General features: G+C 47.7%; 1 protein-coding gene across 1 annotated transcript in view; it reads right to left on the bottom strand.

Annotated features, from left to right (window-relative positions):
- The window catches only part of PRKCA (protein kinase C alpha), a 500722-nt gene that overhangs the window by 69363 nt on the left and 408470 nt on the right, over positions 1-22889 (bottom strand). The window contains exons 9-11 of the mRNA XM_003812367.6: positions 7125-7262; positions 4291-4464; positions 1087-1178 (exon numbers count right to left, since the gene is read on the bottom strand). Of these exons, the coding sequence (XP_003812415.3) occupies positions 1087-1178; positions 4291-4464; positions 7125-7262 (404 nt within the window). The remainder of the gene's footprint in view (positions 1-1086; positions 1179-4290; positions 4465-7124; positions 7263-22889) is intronic.

The raw sequence follows: 22889 nt of genomic DNA, 5'->3' as shown, positions 1-22889 counted from the left end.
TTGCACCAGCCTCTACCATTTCCTTTCATGCTTCCTTCTTCCCCCAGAGAGCTCTGCAAAAACTGAATCTGATGGTGCAAGCTCCACTGTAGTGCCTTCCCTCTTCCCTCCTCCACAGACAGGCTCCTTACCAGGCTCTTCACCCAGAGCCCCACCTACCACGTTCCCCCCTTCCCCCGCCCCTCAAATAATCTCACAGCATCTCCCACACCTGCTGAGCTGCAAGGCTGCTTCCCTGGACTTGCTTCTGCCTCTGTTCACATCTCTTCCTGGAAGGCTCTTCCCCCACCTCTGAGCTGGTCATTTCGTGGGGTTGCACTTCCCTCTCCCCGATTTTTAGGGGCTTACGTGTTATCCTGGTATCCTGCGCAAGTCTCTAAAGTTACAGTAACGCACTATTAATTGTTAGGTGACTTCTTCACCTCCAGGGTGGAGTGTAAACTCCCTCCGGAAAGGGAGCACCTCGTTCCTTTTGCACCCCCAGTGCCTGGTGCAGAGCAGGTGTGTGATAACCATTTGTTCAATAGATAAGAATAACTCCATCAATGAGGGTGGACCTGGGTGATGATGGGATATGGCAACATCTCCAGTTTATTGGAAATACTGGAAATAGAATAAACTGCTCCTTAGGAACCATCTTAGATGGATCCTACCAGTATATCTGCCCCCCGCCTCCCATGTTTAGGTTTATAACATTCAACCTAAAACTGGGCAGAATCCCACTTTCCCATTTCACCCAGCAGAAGTTCCCAGTTGGGGCTGGGCATGGTGGCTCACTCACGCCTGTAATCCCAGCACTTTGGGAGGCCGAGGTGGGCAGACAGCTTGAGCTCAGGAGTTCGGGACCAGCCTGGGCAAGATGGTGAAACCCCATCTCTACCAAAAACAGAAAATTAGCCAGGCATGGTGGTGTGTGCCTGTAGTCCCAGCTACTCAGGAGGCTGAGGTGGGAGAATCACCCGAGCCTGGGAGGCAAAGCCTGAGTGACAGAGTGAGACCCCCAATCTCAAGGGGGGGGGGGGAAGGAAGTTTCCAGTTGGTAGGACTTGGTTGTTCAAATTAAAGGACTTAAAAAATAATACTCACACTGCTTGTGGTTCCTTAAATTTTCCTACTTGCTGAATGTGGTACATGAGGTCCCCACCGTTGACATATTCCATGACGAAGTACAGCCGATCCTGCAGACCAAGGTTCAACACGTGAGCAGGGCTCCTCCCCAGCCAAGTGGCTTCCTTTGCTCTTCACAGGTTGTGTTTTGCTTTCTCATTAGTTAAATGGGGACTGCACGGGCAGATGTGCTCAGTTTAGAGCTCTTTCACATTTTTTTCCAAAGAAAGAATAAGTAATAAACCCTACTGCATGAGGGCCTTGGGAAGTATAAAGTCATTACATAACCCTGAAATAATGGCTCTCCATCAACGTGCCTTCCTGTTACATATGCTCTCTATTATAGTAATGGCCTTGAACATTCTTCCCTATCTTCCTATACATATAATAAATTTCTAAGTAAGGGATGGTGTGAGGAATCCACATAAGGCAATTATTTCATTTTAACTAGTGCTTCTCCATGGTCCAAATGTTTAAAGGCTGGTTTGCAGTGTCTGGGAGGCGTGCCATACTAATGTAGTATCGTGTTTAAATGGATACTCCTGAAAACACATCTCTCAGGCTTAGGATTACACATGCTCAACACATTTACTGGACATGGGACAGGGGACTCTAGATGGAGATGCTAATCAAATGTTCTTTTGCATCTGTAATATGCCCAAACACTGTTTTTCTATTTTCTCTGTCACTGGTAGGCTAAGTGTTGGCCCCATGATGGGCGTGTATCATAGACCCAAATAAATCTGCATATTCATGAGGACATTATGCTGGGACAGATAGGAAGATGGAGGGGTTTAACAGTGAAATAATGACCTCTGCTCTCTGCTAGAAAACATCCCCATTTCACAGAGGATATTAAACATTAAAGTGCTGCACAGGGAGAAGAAAATGATGAAGCTGGTGCTAATAGCCAGGAAGCAACCCTGGGAGCCCCAATCTCTAGCTTTCCTGTTGTGAACTTTAATTTCATCTTCATTTCTTTGTTTTGTAGCTTTCCAGAGCTTAATCAGGGTAACCAGGGTTACAGGCTCTGGGCTGGGATTCAGAGCTGTGGTTGTCTCTTCCGAGCATGCTGCTCTCATCTCTCCCTGGCGTGACTTGATTCAGAGTCAGTGGGAATGGCTGGGAGCAGGAAGCTCAACGTGCCGCCAGCACTAGGCTGACACGTAGTGGCCGGCGCCTGACTCCGCGGCCACTGCTACACACCCAGAGGCTCCGTGTGGCTGCAAAGCCATTTTGAGATTCTAAAACACAAAAGCACTGACAGGTTCCTCCCAAGAGTTTTCAAAGAGGCATAAGACAGAAAGTCGATCTCTGATCAATGGGCAGTTGAAAATAGTAATAATCGCATCAATTACAGCTACTGATTATGGAGTCATATTTTAAATGGGCAGCCTCTGAGGAGTGGAAAGACCAGCTTTGGCAACGTCTCACTATGGTGGCATCTAAACGTCTATGTTTCTTTTTTTCCTTTTTGAGACGGAGTCTTGCTCTGTTGCCCAGGCTGGAGTGCAGTGGCGCCATCTCGGCTCACTGCAAGCTCCACCTTCCAGGTTCATGCCATTCTCCTGCCTCAGCCTCCCGAGTAGCTGGGACTACAGGCGCCCGCCACCACGCCCGGCTAATTTTTTTTTTTTTTTTTTGTATATTTAGTAGAGACGGGGTTTCACCGTGTTAGCCAGGATGGTCTCGATCTCCTGACCTCGTGATCTGCCCGCCTTGGCCTCCCAAAGTGCTGGGATTACAGGCGGGAGCCACCGCGCCCGGCCACGTCTGTTTCTTGTAGGCCACTTGCAAGCCCTGCAACGGACTGATTAGTGCTTTGGAATGTCCTTTTTTGTCCTCTATTTAGTTTTACTTTACGACAGAGCTCAGCAAACTTTTTCCACAAAGGGCCAGACAGTATGTATTAATATTTTAGGCTGTGAGTGTCTCTTGCAGCGACTCAACTCTGCCTTCATGGTGCAAAAGCAGCTGTAGATGACAGGTACACGAAGGAGTGTGGTGATGTCCCAAAACAGCTGTTTATGGATGCTGAAATTTACAATTTGACCTAATTTTCACGTGTCACGATATATGACTCTTTGGATTTCCTTGTTGTGACCTTTCCTAAACTCACAAGCCATAGAGAATAGGCCACAGTTTGCCAGTCCCTGTTGTGTGGCATTGAACAAGAACATGCTCTTTTACAAAATCAAGTCTCCTTATGCTCCAATGCCATGTTTGGCAGTGGAACCAGTGGTCTTAAAAAGCTAAGACTGTGGCCAGGTGCGGTGGCTCATGCCTGTAATCCCAGCACTTTGGGAGGCCGAGGCGGGTGGATCACCTGAGGTCAGAAGTTCAAGACCGGCCTGGCCAACATGGTGAAACCCCATCTCTACTAAAAGTACAAAAATTAGCCGGGCGTGGTGGCAGGGGCCTGTAATCCCAGCTACTCGAGAGGCTGAGGCAGGAGAATCCCTTGAGCCTGGGAGGTGGAGGTTGCAGTGAGCAGAGATCGCACCATTGCACTCCAGCCTGGGGAAGAGAGAGTGACTCCATCTCAAAAAAAAAAAAAAAAAAAAAGCCAAGACTGTGAGTTTTTTTGTTTGTTTGTTTTTGTATCCCGAAGTCTGAGCACAGTACCAGGCATGAAGAAAACCTTTCATGGAAATGTTTGCTGAATTAAGGCCAGGCACAGTGGCTCACACCTGTAGTCCCAGCACTTTAGGAGGCCAACGTAGGGGGATCGTTTGAGCTCAGGAGTTTAAGACCAGCCTGGGCAACATGGTGAAACCCCCATCTCTACTAAAAATACAAAAATTAGCTGAGTGTGGTGGGGTACATCTGTGGTCTCAACTACTTGAGACTGCAGTGGGCCGTGACTGTGCCACTGCACTCTAGCCTGGGCGAGAGAGTGAGATCCTGTCTCAAAAAAAAAAAAAAAAAAGAAAGAAAGAAAAAGAAAAAGAAATGTTTGCCAAATTAAATGGCATGAATGCCAAGCAGAGGACATCACAGAGAAGGCATGCCCCAAATCTACCAGTGAGAGAGGTGGGAGGTGGTCCCCAGTCACCTCTGCTTGACATCACAACACACCTTTCTCCAGCCTTCTCCAAAGGAACAAGGATGCTAAGAAGCTCTGCGCTGAGGCGTAGCTCTGAGAGCTGGGTGCTGCATCGCAGGGGTCCCCAGGGTCCTTACCACTGTCTGGAAGCAGGAGTGCAGCTGCGTCAAGAACGGGGGTTTGTCAAGCAGGGCCAAGACTCGCTTTTCTACCATGGTGCACTCCACGTCATCATCCTGAATCACCACATCCTTCTTCAGGATTTTGATTGCATACAGTTCTTCTGTGCCCTTCCTGTCGGCAAGCATCACCTGAGAACACGTCAAGAACAACCTGAACACTTGTAAGCACATATCTTGGGGGGCGGAGGGAAGGAACCAGGCCAGGTGACGGCTCAGTGACAGTTTGTGCACCTTTGTCAATGTGGAACATAAAAATATTAAACTTTATGTGCAAATTTGTAAATTCTACACATCACTACAAATTCAGTCCCTCCAGCATTTGCAAAACTTCAACGCTGCCAAGATTTGTAAATGGTATAGGCCACCGCCACATAATGGCACTATTTTGGCTGCTAAAATGAATACTCAACATTCTCTATCAGGATTAGTCTGGAATTATGCACATTTTTCAGGAGTATCCTTAGAGTGAAAGCTGACTGACATTTATAATCTCTCAAGTCAAGAACCTAGACTTGAAATCAGTTCCTGGGTCTATGAAATGTGGGGCCACAGAAACCAAATGGAGATACAGGCAAATTGCTGAAGACCCCATGTCAGTATCTCTTAATGATTGTATTTGCTTACTACAAGTGAACATTTAATTTTTAGTTGTGAAAACTATTCATCAACCAGCATTTCTGAGCATCCCTTCTGTTCTGAACACTGAGAAATAGTAACACACAGTGAACGCACTATAGCTTTTTGGATGCAGTTGTTTTTAAGGAAGTAGAAACCAGGTGAGGACTGTGCACTCTGATCTGAGTGACCAAATAAATGCCTCTTTAGCAACTAAGATGGACTCTAATGTCACAGGCATTTGAACCAGAGTGACTCCATCTTGAATAAGGGATGGGAAAAATAAGGCTGAGATCTGCTGGGCCGCATTCCCAGGAGGTCAGGCATTCTTAGTCGCAGGATGAGATAGGAGGTCAGCAGGGCTAGTATCACAAGACACAGGTCAGAAAGACCCTGCTGATAAAACAGGATGCAGTAAAGAAGCCAGCCAAAACGCACCAAATCCAAGATGGAGATGAGAATAACCTCTGGCTACCCTCATTGCTCATTATATGCATTATTAGCATGTGAAAAGACACTCCCACCAGCACCCCAACAGTTTACAAATGCCATGGCAATGCCCGGAAGTTACCTTATATAGTCTAAAAGATGGAGGAACCCTCAGTTCTGGGAATTGCCCACCCCTTTCCCAGAAAACTCATGAATAATAAAACCCTTGTTTAGCATACGATCAAGAAATACCTCTAAGTATACTCAGTCAAGCCGCCCATGCTGCTGCTCTGCCTATGGAGTAGCTGTTCTTTCATTTCTTTACTTCTCTAACAAACTGACTTTCACTTTATTCTGTGGACTCGCTCTGAATTCTTTCTTGCTTGAGGTCCAAGAACCTTCCTCTTGGGGTCTGGATCAGGACCCCTTTCTGGTAACATTAAAGTTAAGGAAATAGTTATCTATGGGTTGAGGGTTCAGGGCCCAGCTGGCATGGCAAATTTCTAAATCCCTACAGCTACAAGATAAACCACTCTCGCTAAACTCCCTAGCAGTAGGAGCTATCAGGTCCCTCCTAACTTTGATTGACAACTCAGATCACTATGACTTGGACTGGACAGAGAACTGGCCTTACAAACATTCTTTTCTGTGATGCAACTGCAGACCTGAAGCCAGTTTCAGCAGCTTGCAGAGCCTGCACACAAACTGTTTTTGGGTCCTGTGGTTCACCTTTTGATCTAAAGAGCCAACTTCCACCTTTTTTTATTTATTTACTTTTTTTGAGACGGAGTCTCCCTCTGTTGCCCAGGCTGGAGTGCAGTGGCATGATCTTGGCTTACTGCAACCTCCACCTCCCAGGTTCCAGCGATTCTCCTGCCTCAGCTTCCCGAGTAGCTGGGATCACAGGTGCACACCACCACACCCAGCTAATTTTTGTATTTTTAGTAGAGATGGGGTTTCACCATTTTTGCCAGGCTGGTCTCAAACTCCTGACCTCAAGTGGTCCACCTGCCTTGGCCTCCCAAAGTGCTGGGATTACAGGCATGAGCCACTATGCCTAGGCAAATTCCACCTCATTTTAATGCTAAGTCCCCACCCCAAAGTGAACATAAGATGCATGTTACATATATGTTCATCCATTGTGCCTGTGCTAGGCTTCCCTCACAGATAAGTCAAGCTTTCCCCCCAAACCTGTTGAATATGGATGACTCTACTGTGTAACATGGACGCTGTGAGGCATAAAACCCAACCTGCCCTTTCTCTCCTCAAAGAGAGGGCACCTTCATTTCACACCATAGACTTTCTTTTATGGGTTTGCAAACTGATATCACCAATAAACCTCTCCTTTCTACCATTTAGCCATCCTGGTGGTCTTCTGGATGACTGTACAAATCACAGGGAAATCTTTTTTTTTTTTTTTTTGAGACGGAGTCTCACTGTCTCCCAGGCTGGAGTGCAGTGGTGCGATCTTGGCTCACTGCAAGCTCCGCCTCCCAGGTTCACGCCATTCTCCTGCCTCAGCCTCCCAAGTAGCTGGGACTACAGGCGCCCACCACCATGCCCAGCTAATTTTTTGTATTTTTAGTAGAGATGGGGCTTCACCGTGTTAGCCAGGATGGTCTTGATCTCCTGACCGTGAATCACAGGGAAATCTAATGTGCTATTCTGCAAACTACGAGGAGAACAAAACTGATTCAACATTCTCTGCAGAAGCCCCTGCAATTTGCAGACGACTGTCCTCTTACCTTTCCAAAACTCCCCTTTCCCAACACCATGAGGAAATTGAAGTCCGTGAGTTTCACTCGGTCAAGGTTGTTGGAAGGTTGTTTCCTGTCTTCAGAGGGACTGATGACTTTGTTGCCAGCAGGGCCAAGTTTGGCTTTCTAAATAACAAGCACAAATGGGAAACACGTGGGTCATTTTTCTGGGGAAAGAGTGACAGAAACCACCGTGTTGTAACTGAGTTTAATGTTTGCTTGGAGGTGGGATGGGGTGAGAAAAGGAACAAAGGGTGAGAATTGAGTACCTGTTCAGATATCAGCAGCTACACTCACCCTACAGGGAAAGTCAGCAAAGTAGCAGAAAACGGCTCTCCCTATTAAGAGACAACTCTTTACACAGTCAACCTAGAATTGATGAGTGGGGATCCGTGTAGGGCTGGTTGGTTGTAATTCTAGTATGTCAAAGTCGACTTCTTGGGAAAAACAGTGCTTCGGGTCCATGAACATAATAAAGGAAATAAACTGTGTACTGATGCTTTTCGTATTTGTAGATTTTTCAATTTAAAATTAATCTGCATAAAGGAAAACTTGTACCCACACCAAAAGGGAGGAAAATGTTCTCTGGAGAGGAACTGCTTAAAATGGCAAAGCCATTGGGATGATTCATTGCTATTTTCAAATGCACAGTAAGAACAGGGGTTGGTTTTTTTTTTTTTTCCTTTAAATCAAGAGTTGAACTCACAAAAAGACATGGTGATGTGCATAAGAAGAGATCCCAGCACTCTGGGAGGCCGAGGCGGGTGGATCACCTGAGGTCTGGAGTTTGAGACCAGCCTGGCCAACATGGTGAAACCCCGTCTCTACCAAAAATACAAAAATCAGCTGGGCATGGTGGTGCGTGCCTGTAATCCCAGCTACATGGGAGGCTGAGGCAGGAGAATCGCTTGAACCGGGGGGGCGGAGGTTGCAGTGAGCTGAGATTGCGCCATTGCACTCCAGCCTGGCGACAGAGCAAGACTCTGTCTCAAAAAAAAAAAGGGAGCACAAGGCGCCCTTTGCGCCTGAAGAATATCTGGTCACTGCCTGGTGGGTGAGCTACCAGAGGAGTTTTTAGAAGCTCTAGAGGGGGCCCTGCCCTCATGACTCTCACCAGGGCCTCAGAGTCCATGTCAAAGGCAAAAGGTAAAAGGGCTCAGCAGAAAAAGGAAGGTCAGTAAACCCACGGGAAGTCTCACTGTCGCCGAAGGAGCCCTGGAGAAGCCTGGAGTGGGCTGAGTCTCCCAGCACAAGACTCCGAATTTTGAACATCTGCCTGACGGGAAGGAGCTGGTTGTAAGAAGCGTCAGCTGCTGACAGGTCCAGGACCCTGGTCCCTGGCTAGACCTCCACAGCCACATCCCTGAGCCCTAGGGCAATGATTCTTGCCTTGGATACATTCTTTTTTTTTTTTTTTTTTTTTTTTTTTTTGAGACGGAGTTTTGCTCTTGTTGCCCAGGCTGGAGCGCAGTGCAGTGGCACGATCTCAGCTCACTGCAACCTCCACCTCCCAGGTTCAAGAGATTCTCCTGCCTCAGCCTCTTGAGTAGCTGGGATTCGCCACCATGCATGGCTAATTTTTTTGTATGTTTAGTAGAGATGGGGTTTCGCCATGTTGGGCAGCCTGGTCTCGAACTCCTGACCTCAGGTGATCCGCCCACCTCGGCCTCCCAAAGTGCTGGGATTACAGGCATGAGCCACCGTGCCTGCCCATTCTTAATGAGAGGGTGCACCTCCCTCCCTAGTGCAGCAGACCTTAGCTCTGGAGCTCTTTCCAGGAACTCACTCCAGTCAACACCTTGGTGGTTACCAAGATGATGGTGAAGGAGGTAAGGAAAGCACTCAAGGGGCTTTACTATGGATCAGCAGCAGAGAAGGCTTCCGAGGAATCGTCCATTATTCCTCTTGGAACACCACCATGCCTTCATCCCACAAGTACTGATTGAGCCCCCTTGTGCTCTCTTGGCGAGCCTCTGCATTTGCAGGAGGAGCCCCTGCTGATACAGGAATTCAGCAGGACTGGTTTCACAAGATACAGGTCACAAAGAACCCCTAATAAAACAGTCTGTGGTAAAGCCAGCCAAAACCCACCAAAATCAACAAGGCAATGAAAGCAGTCTCAGGTCTCCTGGCTGCTCATCGTATGCTAATTATAATACACTGGCATGCTATAGGAAACTCCCGCCAGCACCAAGACAGTTTACAAATGTCATGGCAACATGTGGAAGTTACCCTACATGGTGTGAAAGGGGAATCCTCAGTTCCAGGAATTCCCTGCCCCTTTCCCAGAAAACTCATGAATAATCCACCCCTCGTTTAGCATTTGATCGAGAAATAACCACCAAAATAGCCAATCAGCAGCCTGCAGGGCTGCTCTGCCTATGGAGTAGCCACCCTCTTATTCCTTTACTTTCTTAATAAACTTGCTTTCACTTTACTCTGTAGGTTTGCTCTTGAATTCCCTCCTGCCCAAAGCCAAGAACCCATGTGGCCTCTTAGGCTGAACCCCAATTTTGGGGTTCACCCTGTGACACTGCCAGCTGTGTCTAGATTCCCAACTCTAACAGTGCTTGGCACAGGACATGCACTCAGCTCTCTGGCTGAACAAATACAGAACTGAAGCCCAAATGTGCTTATCAGATGCTGTGCTGTTGGGTGATGCTTTTCTCCGATAACAATAACTTGCTCGTGGCCAGACATGGTGGCTCACACCTGTAATCCCAGCACTTTGGGAGGGTGAGGTGGGTGGATCACGAGGTCAGGAATTCAAGACGAGCCTGGCCAACATGGTGAAACCCTGTTTCTACTAAAAAAAAAAATACAAAAATTAGCTGGGCATGGTGGCACATGCCTGTAATCCCAGCTACTCAGGAGGCTGAGGCAGGAGAATTGCTTGAACTGGGACTGGGGAGGCGGAGGCAGCAGTGGGTGAGATTGTGCCACTGCACTCCAGCCTGGGCTATAGAGTGAGACTCTGTCTCAAAAAAAAAAAAAAAAAGAATAACTCGCTCATACAGGGATCAAGTCTCAGGGCTTGTGAACATGCTCTGATGAGTTGAGTGCCCCCATTTGACCAGAGACATTAAAACATGAGGGAGAGATGGCCCTGACATTTTTGCTTCCAGACTGAAAGTGTGAAACACGGTTGAGCTCCACCTTTGTTGGCAGCATGTAGTGGAAACACCTGTGAATTTGGGGCCACTGGAAACGTAGAAGGCCCATAAAGATAAAACATGAACTGTGATGCTACACATACTGGCCTGCCCACAAAAAAAAAAAAAAAAAAGAATAACTCGCTCATACAGGGATCAAGTCTCAGGGCTTGTGAACATGCTCTGATGAGTTGAGTGCCCCCATTTGACCAGAGACATTAAAACATGAGGGAGAGATGGCCCTGACATTTTTGCTTCCAGACTGAAAGTGTGAAACACGGTTGAGCTCCACCTTTGTTGGCAGCATGTAGTGGAAACACCTGTGAATTTGGGGCCACTGGAAACGTAGAAGGCCCATAAAGATAAAACATGAACTGTGATGCTACACATACTGGCCTGCCCACTTCAGCAGGGCCAGCCCAGTCCTCTAAAAACTGGCCCCGGCAATGATTCTAAGTTGAGAGACTTCCTAGGCTGTGTCTACATTTAATTTTTAATTTTTATTTTTTTGAGACAGAGTTTCACTCTTGTCACCCAGGCTGGAGTGCAGTGGCGCGATCCCAGCTCACTGCAACCTCTGCCTCCTGGGTTCAAGCGATTCTCCTGCCTCAGCCTCCTGAGTAGCTGGGATTACACGTGCACGCCACCAAGCCAAGCTAATTTTTTTTTATTTTTAGTAGATATGGGGTTTCGCTGTGTTGGCCAGGTTGGTCTCGAACTCCTGATCCATCTGCCTCGGCCTCCCAAAGTGCTGGTATTACAGGTGTGAGCCACCGCACCCAATTGGCTATGTCTAAATTTAAAAGAATAGATAGGAAGTGCAAATTTGAGATGAGAATACCGACTATGCCACCCTGCTCTGCACTTCTGACTTAGAATAAGAAAAAAGTTACCAGAAAGAGGCACAGATTAATTGTATTTTCTCAGGATTCACAATAACATCTGAAAACACCCAAACACAACTGACTTGCTGATCTGAGATGCTTGAAACAGTTGAAAACCACTTTCACCTGGGTGAAGTTGCTATTCATACTACCAACAAATGCCCAGCTTCCAACTGTAGCACGCAGTTCTACCCAGCTATGCTGGACTCCTCTGACATTCCCAGATAGTCATTCCTCCTTCCTCCTTTGACAAGTCACCACCACAGTCAGGGGATGTGGGCTGATGCAGTGATGAGCCTCCAGATAGGCAGGGGGCCTTTTTACACACGTTGCCATCTACCGCCTCGACTGCAGACATAACCTAACGATGGCCTTGTGAGTTTCATGTTCTCATATTAGTCTGGTTATAAGCATGAGACATTGCCCACAGTCAGGCTAAAGGCTGACAGAAGCATTTTTACATTCAAGTACTTCTGAACTTATTTGCAATATGACCTTGGCCTCAGGTCTCAAATCAATCACCAGGTTTGAGAGGAATATCCACAAAGGAGACACCTGCTCACACAAGGTGGAGCTGGGCAGAGGACGCCACAGGCTTCCTGCTGTGCCTGGGCAGATTCTTTTCAGCCGGAAGCAGAGCTGAGTTTCTGGAGGCTGGTAGAACAGGCAGCTGTTTGGGAAGGAGACAGACCGGTGTGTGAGGTACAGGGCAGGCTGACCACATCCATATCAGAGAGGTAGCTTCTCAGTGGCCTGGCCCAGAGGGTCAGAATAGATTTCTTCCCAGCCCAAGCCAGCCCTGAGATCAGAGCAGACCCAGCATCTTCACGCCCTTGCTCCCCCAGTCAAGAGCAGCACTTCTGTTTCCACTACAGAACACACTTCCTGAGCCATCTCCACGCTGCCACCTGCAGGCCTTGCTGCCAAAGGACACAGAGCCATCCAATGCTGAGTTTTTGAAAGCAGCTCTATTATGGTAGGAAACTCCATGGTACGGCAACCTCAGGGGTCTGGGCCGGCTTTGAGCAAGTCCCACTTTCAATCTGGGTCTAATCAATGCTGGGGTTGAGGGAGACAGCCAGTGGATATCCAAGCAGCTACATCACTGGGGGTGGGGGATGCCTGAGGGCAGGGGGACGAGGAACCATATAGGACTTCCAGGTGGGCAGGGGCGCCAGGGCAAGATCAGATGCAGCACGAGGCTTGACCTCCAGACCTTTGGTCAGCACCTCCTCTGTCTTCCTGAAGACCCAGGCTTCCCTGGCCTGCCGTTTCTCCTCCATCCCTAGCCTGACTGACCTCTCCCACTTCTTCAGGTCCCAGCTCAACTGCTATTTCTTCAAGAAAACTCAAACAGGAATAATACAAGGTGGTAGCAGGAGAACAGAAAATTCCAGGCAGCAGTTTCACGGGACTAGCAAAAAAGAAAAAAAAAAGTTGAAATAACTGCATAAGCTAGGGGCCCACAAGACCCTAAACATCAGGATGTGGGCCAAGCTGGCTAAGACCAACTGGACCCAACATGGTGCTGGATTTGACCCAGTTTCACCTGGGACCTCACTGTCCACTCATTAACATCCTCAATCCTCTCCCCACCAGTGCCATGGCCGTTCCAGGAACACCAATATTTAGTGTAAAAACAGGTGGCACCACATTTCTGAGAAATCTCTACCTTTTTCTGGGAATCTTCAGGAATATCCCACCCCTTAAAGAAGCCCATAAATGTAGCAGGCCCCAAACCCCCTTGCACGCCACTCTCTCTGGAGTATGCCTGCCTTTCCCTTTCTCAAGTGTGTACTGGTCACTTTGCAATAAATCTCCATATTTTCACTATTTTCTGACTCATCCTTGAATTCCTTCCCGTGGCAGTATCAAGAGCCTGGACACCAGCTGAGGTCGAGGTCCCACCAGCGTTTGGGGACCTCCCCTAGCCCATGGGCAGCAAAACCCCTCCCCAAAGATGTCCCGTTGCTCTCGCTGGCGGGCTACTGCTAAAATGACAGCAGGAGCCAGGCACGGTGGCTCAAGCCTGTAATCCCAGCACTTTGGGACGCCAAGGCAGGCGGATCACCTGAGGTCAGCAGTTCAAGACCAGCCTGGCCAACATGGTGAAACCCCGTCTCTACCAAAAAATACAAAAATTAGCCAACGTGGTGGTGGGCGCCTGTAGTCCCAGCTACTTGGGAGGCTGAGGTGGGAGAATCGCTTAAACCCAGGAGGCGAAGGTTGCAGTGAGCCAAGATCGTGCCACTGCCCTCTGGCCTGGGTGATAGAGTGAGAGACCCTGTCTCGAAAAAAAAAAAAAGACAGTGGTCCTGTCCTGGATTCACTGGCTTCCCACACGACAGAGAGAAGGCTGAGTGCTTTGATGGCTGAGGAGGAGACTCGCTCTGCTCTGTCGCTCGGCTTATTTCCCACCACTCCCTCCGCCTCGGTCCCAGCCATGCCAGCCTGCCGCAAGCTCCCACCCGTCTCCTGCCTTGGGACGCCAGCTCTGCCCTTCCCTCTGTTCACAGTCATCCTCCACAGTGGCCTTCCTGAAACCCCAGCACTCCTTCCTTCTCCCAGTTAGCTTTCTTCCCGGAACCCGTTGCCACCTGACTGCAGGTCTGGGAGGGCAGGGGTCTTGCTGTTCTGTTCACCTTCAAAGTCCAACTCAAGCGCCTCCTTTTGGTTTCTCTGGAATTTCCAACCTGCAGCAGACAGGGCCCCACCCGTATCCCCTGAGCTTTCTGTCCTGCACACCTGCGAACACTGAGCTTTCCGTCCTGCACACCTGTGAACACCTGAGCTTTCTGTCCTGCACACCTGCGAACACTGAGCTTTCTGTCCTGCACACCTGTGAACACCTGAGCTTTCTGTCCTGCACACCTGCGAACACTGAGCTTTCTGTCCTGCACACCTGTGAACACCTGAGCTTTCTGTCCTGCACACCTGCGAACACCTGAGCTTTCTGTCCTGCACACCTGTGAACACTGAGCTTTCTGTCCTGCACACCTGCGAACACCCGAGGGTTCCATTCAGGCCACTCCTGCAGAGGAAGCCTGAGGTGCCCGAGTTATGGGAACAGGAAGCCTGTTCCAGAATGTTCCTCCAGCTCACAAGAAGACCGAGCTCCAGCTGCCCACAGTGGTCATCAGCTTGAGAACACAACCTTGGCTGGGTCCTCCCCTTACCTGGCTCCCATCTCTACTCCCCACCCATGTCTCCTGGGATCCCTTCAGGAATGAACTTCTCAAAACCATGGGGCTACGTCAGCTTCTGGGGAACTTAACACACATTCCTTCTTGGGATTTTTTTTTTTTTTTTTTCTAGACAGGGTCTCACTCTGTCGCCCAGGCTGGAGTGCAGTGGCATGATCATGGTTCACTGCAACCTCAACCTCCTGGCCTCAAGTGATCCGCCCATCTCAGCCTCCTGAGTAGCTGGGACTACAAGCATACATCACCACACCCAACTAATTTTTTTTTTTTTGGAGACATGGGGTTTCACCATGTTGCCCAGGCTGGTCTCAAACTCCTGAGCTCAAGTGATCCACCCACCTCAGCCTCTCAAAGTGCTGGGATTATAGGTGTGAGCCACCGCACCCAGACTCTTCTTCTTGGATTTATTGATCTGTCTTCCTCACTAGCCTGTGAGATCCTAGGAGGTAAGGACCAAGTCTTACTCAAGTTTGTATCTTGAGACCAAGCACTATATCAGGCACATGCATTCAAAACTCAGAGTTCTCTCTCTCATTCATTCACATTTGTGCTCATTAAGCACTAAGACTGACAGAACTGACAGAGGCCAACTTGTAGCCAGCACTAGTTGGCCAGATGACAAACTAACATAAAAAGGCAGCTGATAGTCAGGTGAGCTGGTGCAGACAAGCAGCCCAGGACTCCATGCATTTGCACCTTCATACATAATCTGAACTCCTTCTCTTAAGCAATCACTGTTCATGCTGGGACAGCCACAGAGAAGTGCTGGGAGGGCTCTCCTGCCTTTAGGGTGGTTGGCCACATGATGACCCTCCCCAGAGGCCACACGAGACTAGTTAGCCAGGTCAGCAAGCTGAAACCATGCCCTTGGAAGGGTTTCTCTGAAGGGCTATTCCTCTGCTGAGAAGTCTGGCTTGCCCAAGGTCCAGCTGGGATCTCTGGCTCAAGAGCAACAGTGAGCCCTGAGCTGACCATTTTTCTTTCTCTGAGCTTTTTAATGGATTGTTTGGCAACTGGCCTCCCAGCAGAATTAAGAGACCTGCCCTTCCTGGCTTGCATATTGTTGACATAACTCTAGTTGTCATGACTATAATTCAGACTTCACCAGGAGTGCAAATAAAATCAATATACGTCTAGGGATAAAGCTGAAGCCAACAGCCTAACTGCAGAGATTTCAGAAAACCTGAGGAAGCAGAAGAGTAAGTGTGCTGGCATCCTTTACTCCAGCAATACAAACACGGCCCAACGTGGCCAGACGCCCTGCCGGGGGCCTGAGCAAATGGAAAATTCTGAATGCAGAGGACGAAATGCAGAAACACAGAATGTCCCCTGAAGATGAATGAATGCTCAGAGCAGAGCATGCACTGGGCTGCTGACCTCAAGCAGATATTAACTCATTAGAAACGCTCCTGCTGATGTGTCCCAAATCTTGAGTCCATCTCACTCATTTCCAAGTTAGGTAAAGAAAGCGGTGGGGGACCAGGCTCTGAGCAGCAGTCCACAGGCTGGAGACCCCCATGGCTCTCAGTGCTGCCATCCTCCTGTGAAACTGTCCTCCACCCCTGCACCAGGAGGAATCCCCTTTCAGCTCTGATGATGTCTGTTCAGTTCTTTTTTTTTTTTGAGATGGAGTCTCGCTCTGTCGCCCAGGCTGGAGTACAGTGGCGCGATCTTGGCTCACTGCAACCTCCACCTCCCGGGTTCACACCATTCTCCTGCCTAAGCTTCCCAAGTAGCTGGGCACTGGTCCTAGGACCAGCAGCATCAGCTAGAGGCTTGGCAGAAATGCAGACTCTTGGGCCCCATCCCAGATCTACTAAGTCCAAACATGCATTTTAAACAAAATCTTTGGGTGGGTCCTGTGCACATTTAAGATTGAGAAATGCTGATCTAAGACAGGTGGGACATTTCTCCAAGTTCCAACATCCCTGTCAAATTCACTCGTCTCTGAGACCCTTTCCACCGTCCACAGTCTTCAATTATTATATAAAACCAGTGGGCAACTCTGGAAAGAGCCCTGAACTTGGATTCCAAAGAGCTCGGATCAAATCTTAATCTTACCCATTTTTGCTGTGTGACTCTGGACAAATGACACTGCCTCTCTGAGCCCCCGGTTCCTTATCTGTAATATAGTAGTAAGAAGACTGTGTCCCTGGGCTATGCTGGGCTCTCTCTCTGGACTGCACTGAAGGTGAAATAAGGTATCCTTTGCAAAAGGACTCTAGTGTAGCACCCCATGCTTTATTCCCTCCACCCTGGTCGCCATCTTCCTTTTTTTTTTTTTTTTTTTTGTTTTTTGAGACGGAGTCTCACTCTGTTCACCAGGCTGGAGTGTAGTGGTGTGATCTCGGCTCACTGCAACCTCCACCTCCTGGGTTCAAGCGATTCTCCTGCCTCAGCCTCCCGAGTAGCTGGGATTACAGGTGCATGCCACCATGCCTGGCTAATTTTTGTATTTTTAGTAGAGATGGGTTTTACCACATTGGCCAGGCTGGTCTTGAACTCCTGACCTCAAGTGATCCACCTGCCTCAGCCTCCCAAAGTGTTGGGATTACAGGCAGAAGCCACCGCACCCAGCGTTACTCTGGTCTTCTTTGCTTTGACCCAGAAAGGAGACAAAGTGCAGGAGACTGCACTTTCCTTCAAGCTTCTGGCATGCACCTGCTCCGTGACTGTACACTGAAGGCCTCTGGGATTCAATGAGCAACTGCATGCTGCCTGGACTAGAGTTCTGTGGGCTAACTCACAGACCAGAAACCCTGTGACCTGCAGAGATGTGTGAGGCTACAAATGGGCTTTGCAGGAGCTCACGACCTGTTGTGAGGTTGAGGCACATCCCCGTGGGCTCCCACACCCTCCTAAGGGGGGCAGGAGAGGCAATGGGTCTTGGCTCCAGCTATCCACCCTGATTTCCGGAAAGCCTGCTGAAGCCCTCTAAGGGGTCTGGGTTAAGACTGCAGCAGGAAAAGACCCTGACTTAATAAAATGGCACAAATTTTTAAAAGGAAATAAAAATGGGAACTACAATATGTAATGTTGTAAATAGAATGAAGTGACATTAAATGCAGAAGCTGTAGCATGCTCTTTTTTTCAAAATGGGACTAAAGTACCTCACAGTTTATTGGCTATGATTCAACAACCCAGAATCCAGGATTTTTAGGTTCCTCAAAAAATGGCATATTCACGTTTGGTTCAAGTTTGGCATTGTGATGCCACTTGGAAGACCAGGCTGTGAGACCAGGCAGTGTTCCCTCCTCATTTGAAAATTTACTGATGACTGACACATCTCACTTTATACCACAGATACATTCTTGAAAAGTCACAATAGTTTGCAATCACTGAAGCTATTAACAATTCAAAGAGCTCCTGCAGTGGCATTCTGTAAAGCAAATCATACAAAATGAATCTGAATATTGCAAACCCAAATTCGCCTACATGGGGGTTATGGTACATGTGTAAAAACATCTGTGTCTGAAGCTATCTATGTGTAATGTGAGAAGCTCTCCACATTCAGCTCCCTATTAGGGGTTTTTTCAAATTAAAATTGAGGGTGGTTGTGACAAATGACTTACATTGTATATCTATGAGGGGCTGGATGGCTGGAGACGTTCATTTTCTAATAGGTTAAAAGTTTGCAGCTGCTGAGCTGTGACAGTGTGACAGTCTAACCCACCTTAACAGCAATTTCAAAGGGTTTAACTTAATACCATAGACACTCTGCTATGTTCGAATTTTATATAATGAATATACACTATATGGAAAATCAGACAGACCATAAAAATAGAAATTTCTGACCTCTAACACAATAGCCCTCTGTCCAGAAATTCTTACAAGGGGTGCTGATTTATCTCCAGTATGAATACAGGTCCAAAGATTCATCTACAGTTAAGAATCAGAATCTGAACCATTACTCCAGGGCTCCCGGTGGGTCCATCTCATCATCATAGAACTCCTGGGCAGCCTCTGAAGTACTGTTTAATGTCTAATTGTCAGAGGCGTTCAAACCAGAGCAACTCCATCTTGAATAGCAGCTGGGTAAAATGAGGCTGAGACCTGTTGGGCTGCATTTGCACTCCTGGGAGGTCAGGCATTCTTAGTTACAGGATAAAACAAGAGGTCAGCAGGACTGTTCTCAGAAGGTACAGACCATAAAGACCCTCATGATAAAACAGGATGCAGTAATGAAGCCAGCCAAAACCTGCCAAAATCAAGATGGTGAGGAAAGCGACCCTCTGGCCTCCTTGCTGCTCATTATATGCTAATTATAATACATTAGCATGCTAAAAGACACTCCCACTAGTGCCATGATGGTCTATAAATGCCATGGTAACATCCAGCGGTTACCCCGTATGGTCTAAAAAGGGAAGGACCCCTCAGTGCTGGGAATTGCCTGCCCCTTTCCCAGAAAACTCATGAATAATCCACACCTTTTAAAGCATATGATCAAGAAATAACCATAAAAATAGCCAACCAGCAGCCCTTGGGGGTTGCTCTGCCTATGGAGTAGCCATTCTTTTTTTTTTTGAGACGGAATCTTGCTCTGTTGCCCAGGCTGGAGTGCAGTGGCCCGATCTCGGCTCACTGCAAGCTCCGCCTCCGGATACACGCCATTCTCCTGCCTCAGCCTCCCGAGTAGCTGGGACTACAGGTGCCCACCACCACGCCTGGCTAATTTTTTTGTATTTTTAGTAGAGACGGGGTTTCACCATGTTAGCCAGGATGGTCTCGATCTCCTGACCTCATGATCCGCCCGCCTCGGCCTCCCAAAGTGCTGGGATTACAGGCGTGAGCCACCGCACCCGGCCCATTCTTTTATTCCTTTACTTTCTTAGTAAACTTGCTTTCACTTTACTCTGTGGACTTGCCCCAAATTCTTTCTTCCATGAAATCCAAGAACTCTCTCTCGGGGTCTGGATTGGGACTTCTTTCCAGTAACGTAACTACATTCCACTTTAAATGTGTTCATTCTCACCTATTTTGTAAATATGTCTTCAAAAATACATGATCTCTTAGCATTCTTGAAAATAAGGCTTTGATTAATATACTTATCAAAGACAGTTGCAACGTGTGGAGAGATGACAACAGAAGCTTCTTTCTACTTCTAAGATTCCACGGACAGGCCAACGATGACCAACCATAGGAACAAATGAATAATTGTGGATTTCTCCTACCATTTTTTGTACAACGATGAAAGTCCTCTGTATTCACGGCTAATCTGAACAACACTGGCAAAACAACACTGATGGTGATTCATTGCTATTCCATGTAACAGGGCATGGTTAACAGAAATAGCCATGCCATATATAACCAAGGATGCCCAGCACAGCATCATACCTCTAAGGTAATGCCTTTACCTGCACCCACTGCAACGTTAGTTAAGAGAGATCAAGTGTTTCGGAAGCAGAAAGCCACAAAGGAACTGAGGGTTTTCACGGTATCGTTAGTGGAATATGGCCTGTGTATTTCTAATAAGCTCCAAGTCATAATATCTATTATCTTCTACTCAGTAACAGGGCAACAGGTTAAAATGATGCTACTTAATGGGCATGACAGCCTCCTGGGTAGCACAGTTAGAGAAAATAAAATGTCCGCTGTTCTCTGGCTCAATACTTCATCTGCTGGGACACGCCAAGCACGCTGCCGCCTGAGGGCCTTGGCAGTTGGGCACTTTCTGTGACCCAGATAGGCATGGGACTCCCTTCTATCTCTGCTCAAAGGATGCTTTAGCCCCGAGGCTCCCTACTCCTTCTGACATTGTCCCTGCACCGGTTTCTGCGGTGCATACTCCCTCCCTCTCTTCTCATTACCAATCCTGTATTTCTCTACTTGTTTGTTACTTTCTTTGGCCACTGGGATGAACACGGACGGCTCGTCTGTTTTGTTCCCCGGCACAGCTCCAGTGCCTAGGATGGTGTCTGGGGCATGGTGGTCCTCAAATATTTGCAGAAGCAATGAGTAGAGTATATGGGGAAGGCAGCTTTTCATATAACATTTTTAAGAGGCAGAAATGTTGCTTTAAAATAATTTCTACAGCAAGGCTGCCTCTTGTTATAAAAGTATACCTGCTCATTTTAGAAAATCTAACAGGCATGGATACATCAGAAAAAAGAGAACAAAATTTAAAACATCTATAATTTTATTTTTATTTATTTTTGAGACGGAGTCTCGCTCTATCTTCCAGACAGGAGTGCAGCGGTGTGATCTTGGCTTGCTGCAACCTCTGCCTCCTGGGTTCAAGCGATTCTCGCACCTCAGCCTCCTGAGTAGCTGGGATTACAGGAACATGTCACCATGCCTGGCTAATTTTTGTATTTTTAGTAGAGACGGGGTTTCACCATGTTGGCCAGGCTGGTCTGGAAGTCCTGACCTCAAGTGATCCACCCACCTCGGCCAAAGTGCTGGGATTGCAGATGTGAGCCACCACGGCTGGCCTAAAACATCTAAAATTTTATACTCATTTTGGCAGCATATATACTAAAATCTTATAATTTTATTACCCAGAGGTAATCATTACTAACATTCTGGTGGACATTTTCCTAATTCTTTCTTTTCATGATTTCCTATGTGATACAGATAGAATCAGATTGTTTGTAACCTGCTTCTCCCCTTTGCTTATTGTGAACTTCTGGTTATAAGCACTCTTCTGCCACATGATTTGAGTGACTGCATCATATCCTACTACACGGCTCTACTGTAGCTGATGTAACCATTCCTTATTGTTAGACACCAAGGTTTTTCCTAGTTCTGTTTTCAATAACATGCAGATGAACAATTTTGTGGTCTAAATATGTGTGCATCCTTGAAGTCCCCAGGATAGATTCCTGGATGAATGAAACATTAATTACTTGTTTGTGACCTTTTTGGGGAGGTCACAAACAAGTACCCTTGTGCCCAGCTGCACAAGGACAGACATTTTAATCTCACCATGAAAAGTCAAAGAGAAGAGGAAGAAGCCCAGAGTCAAGGCAGCCTAATTCCTGAAGGCAGGCTCTTGGTTTCTTTTGGGTTGTGTGTCTAAATTCACGGTTGGAATTTTTAACTGTACTTCTTTCTCACATGTGGCTGTGTATATGTGTTTTATGTTCAGATGTCAAAACAAAAACACATCTTTCCTTCCACAACATAGAAAGTGGTCTTGGAAGGTGCTATGGTTTGAATGTGTCTCCCTCAAATTCACATGTTGAAATCCTTAGCCCCAAGATGATGGTGTCAGGAGGCAGGGCCTTTGGAAGGTGACTAGGTCATGAGGGTGGATCCCTCATGAATGGGATTAGTGCCCTTATAAAAGAGGCCTTGGAAGCTGGGTGTGATCCCAGGCTGATGCCTCTAATCCCAGCACTTTTGAAAGGCTGAGGCAGAAAGATAGCTTGAGGCTGGGAGTTTGAGAACAGCCTAGTCAACACAGTGAGACCCCCATCTCTACAAAAAATAATTTTAAAAATTAGCCAGGCACAGTGGCGTGCACCTGTAGTCCTAGCTACTCGGGAGGCTGAAGCAGGAGGATTGCTTGAGCCCAGGAATTCGAGGATGCAGTGAACAGTGATTATGCCACTGCACTCCCGCCTGGGCATCAGAATGAGGCCCTGTCTCTAAATAATAAAAACTTTAATAAAAAGAGGCCTGAGAGGCTCCTCATCCCATCTACCATGTGTGGGCAAAGCCAGAAGATGCCATCTGTGAATCAGAAAGTGAACCTTCACCAGACACCTCACCCGCCTTGATTTTAGACTTCCCAGCATTCAGAACTAAGAGAGAGAAACATATGCAGTTTGTAAGCCATGCAGTTTATGGTATTTTGCTATAGCAGCCCGAGTGGACTAAGACAGAAGGGGAGCTAATTTGTATGGAGAGCTTAACAGTGATCCTTAGTAAGTCAGTCCCCCAAGCCACCCCACTTCCTTCTGACGGCATTTTTCTGGTTGCACAATCCGATCTATAAGTGCAACCTGGAAATAAGGGCCTGGGTGATTGCTCCCACACAACTGGGTCAACACCTGCTACTTGGAGTTTTCTCCCGGAGGCGGGAATCACAGGTGACCAGCAAATCACAGGCATGAGTCATTCTTTCTCCTGCTGGCAACTGCAGCGAGGGCCTCAGAACCACAGACTGTCAGCCACAGAAGGGTCCCTGGGGAGTCTGACCTGCCTAGGATGCAGATGAAGATGCTGAGGTCTAGAGAGCTAACTTCACTACAGCCTCTGCGCCGCTTCGTGGCAGTGCTGGCGGAGGAAGAGAAGGACACTCTGTTCTCTACAGAGGCCCTGAAACTAGATGCTGGATCATCCCGTACGTTTCCCTGTGCTAAGGTTGCCCCATCTGGGCTGTAATCTTTGACTAACAGCAGGAGGATGACAGAGCTTTTAGAATTCAAAGCAACTTGGGGATAGTCTCATCAAGGCTGCCCATGTTACAGATGAGGAGAATGAGCCCAGGGGGCACCGTGATATGTCTAAATCAGTTTTCCATCCTGAGCTCTGAATCCAGAACTCCGGCCTTTGAACCTAGTGCTCTTC

The sequence above is a fragment of the Pan paniscus genome, chromosome 19 (genome assembly GCF_029289425.2).
Source record: "Pan paniscus chromosome 19, NHGRI_mPanPan1-v2.0_pri, whole genome shotgun sequence".
Classification (NCBI taxonomy): domain Eukaryota; kingdom Metazoa; phylum Chordata; class Mammalia; order Primates; family Hominidae; genus Pan; species Pan paniscus.
The sequence above is the reverse complement of the archived record's forward strand: the minus strand, read 5'-3'. Positions and strand labels throughout refer to the sequence as shown.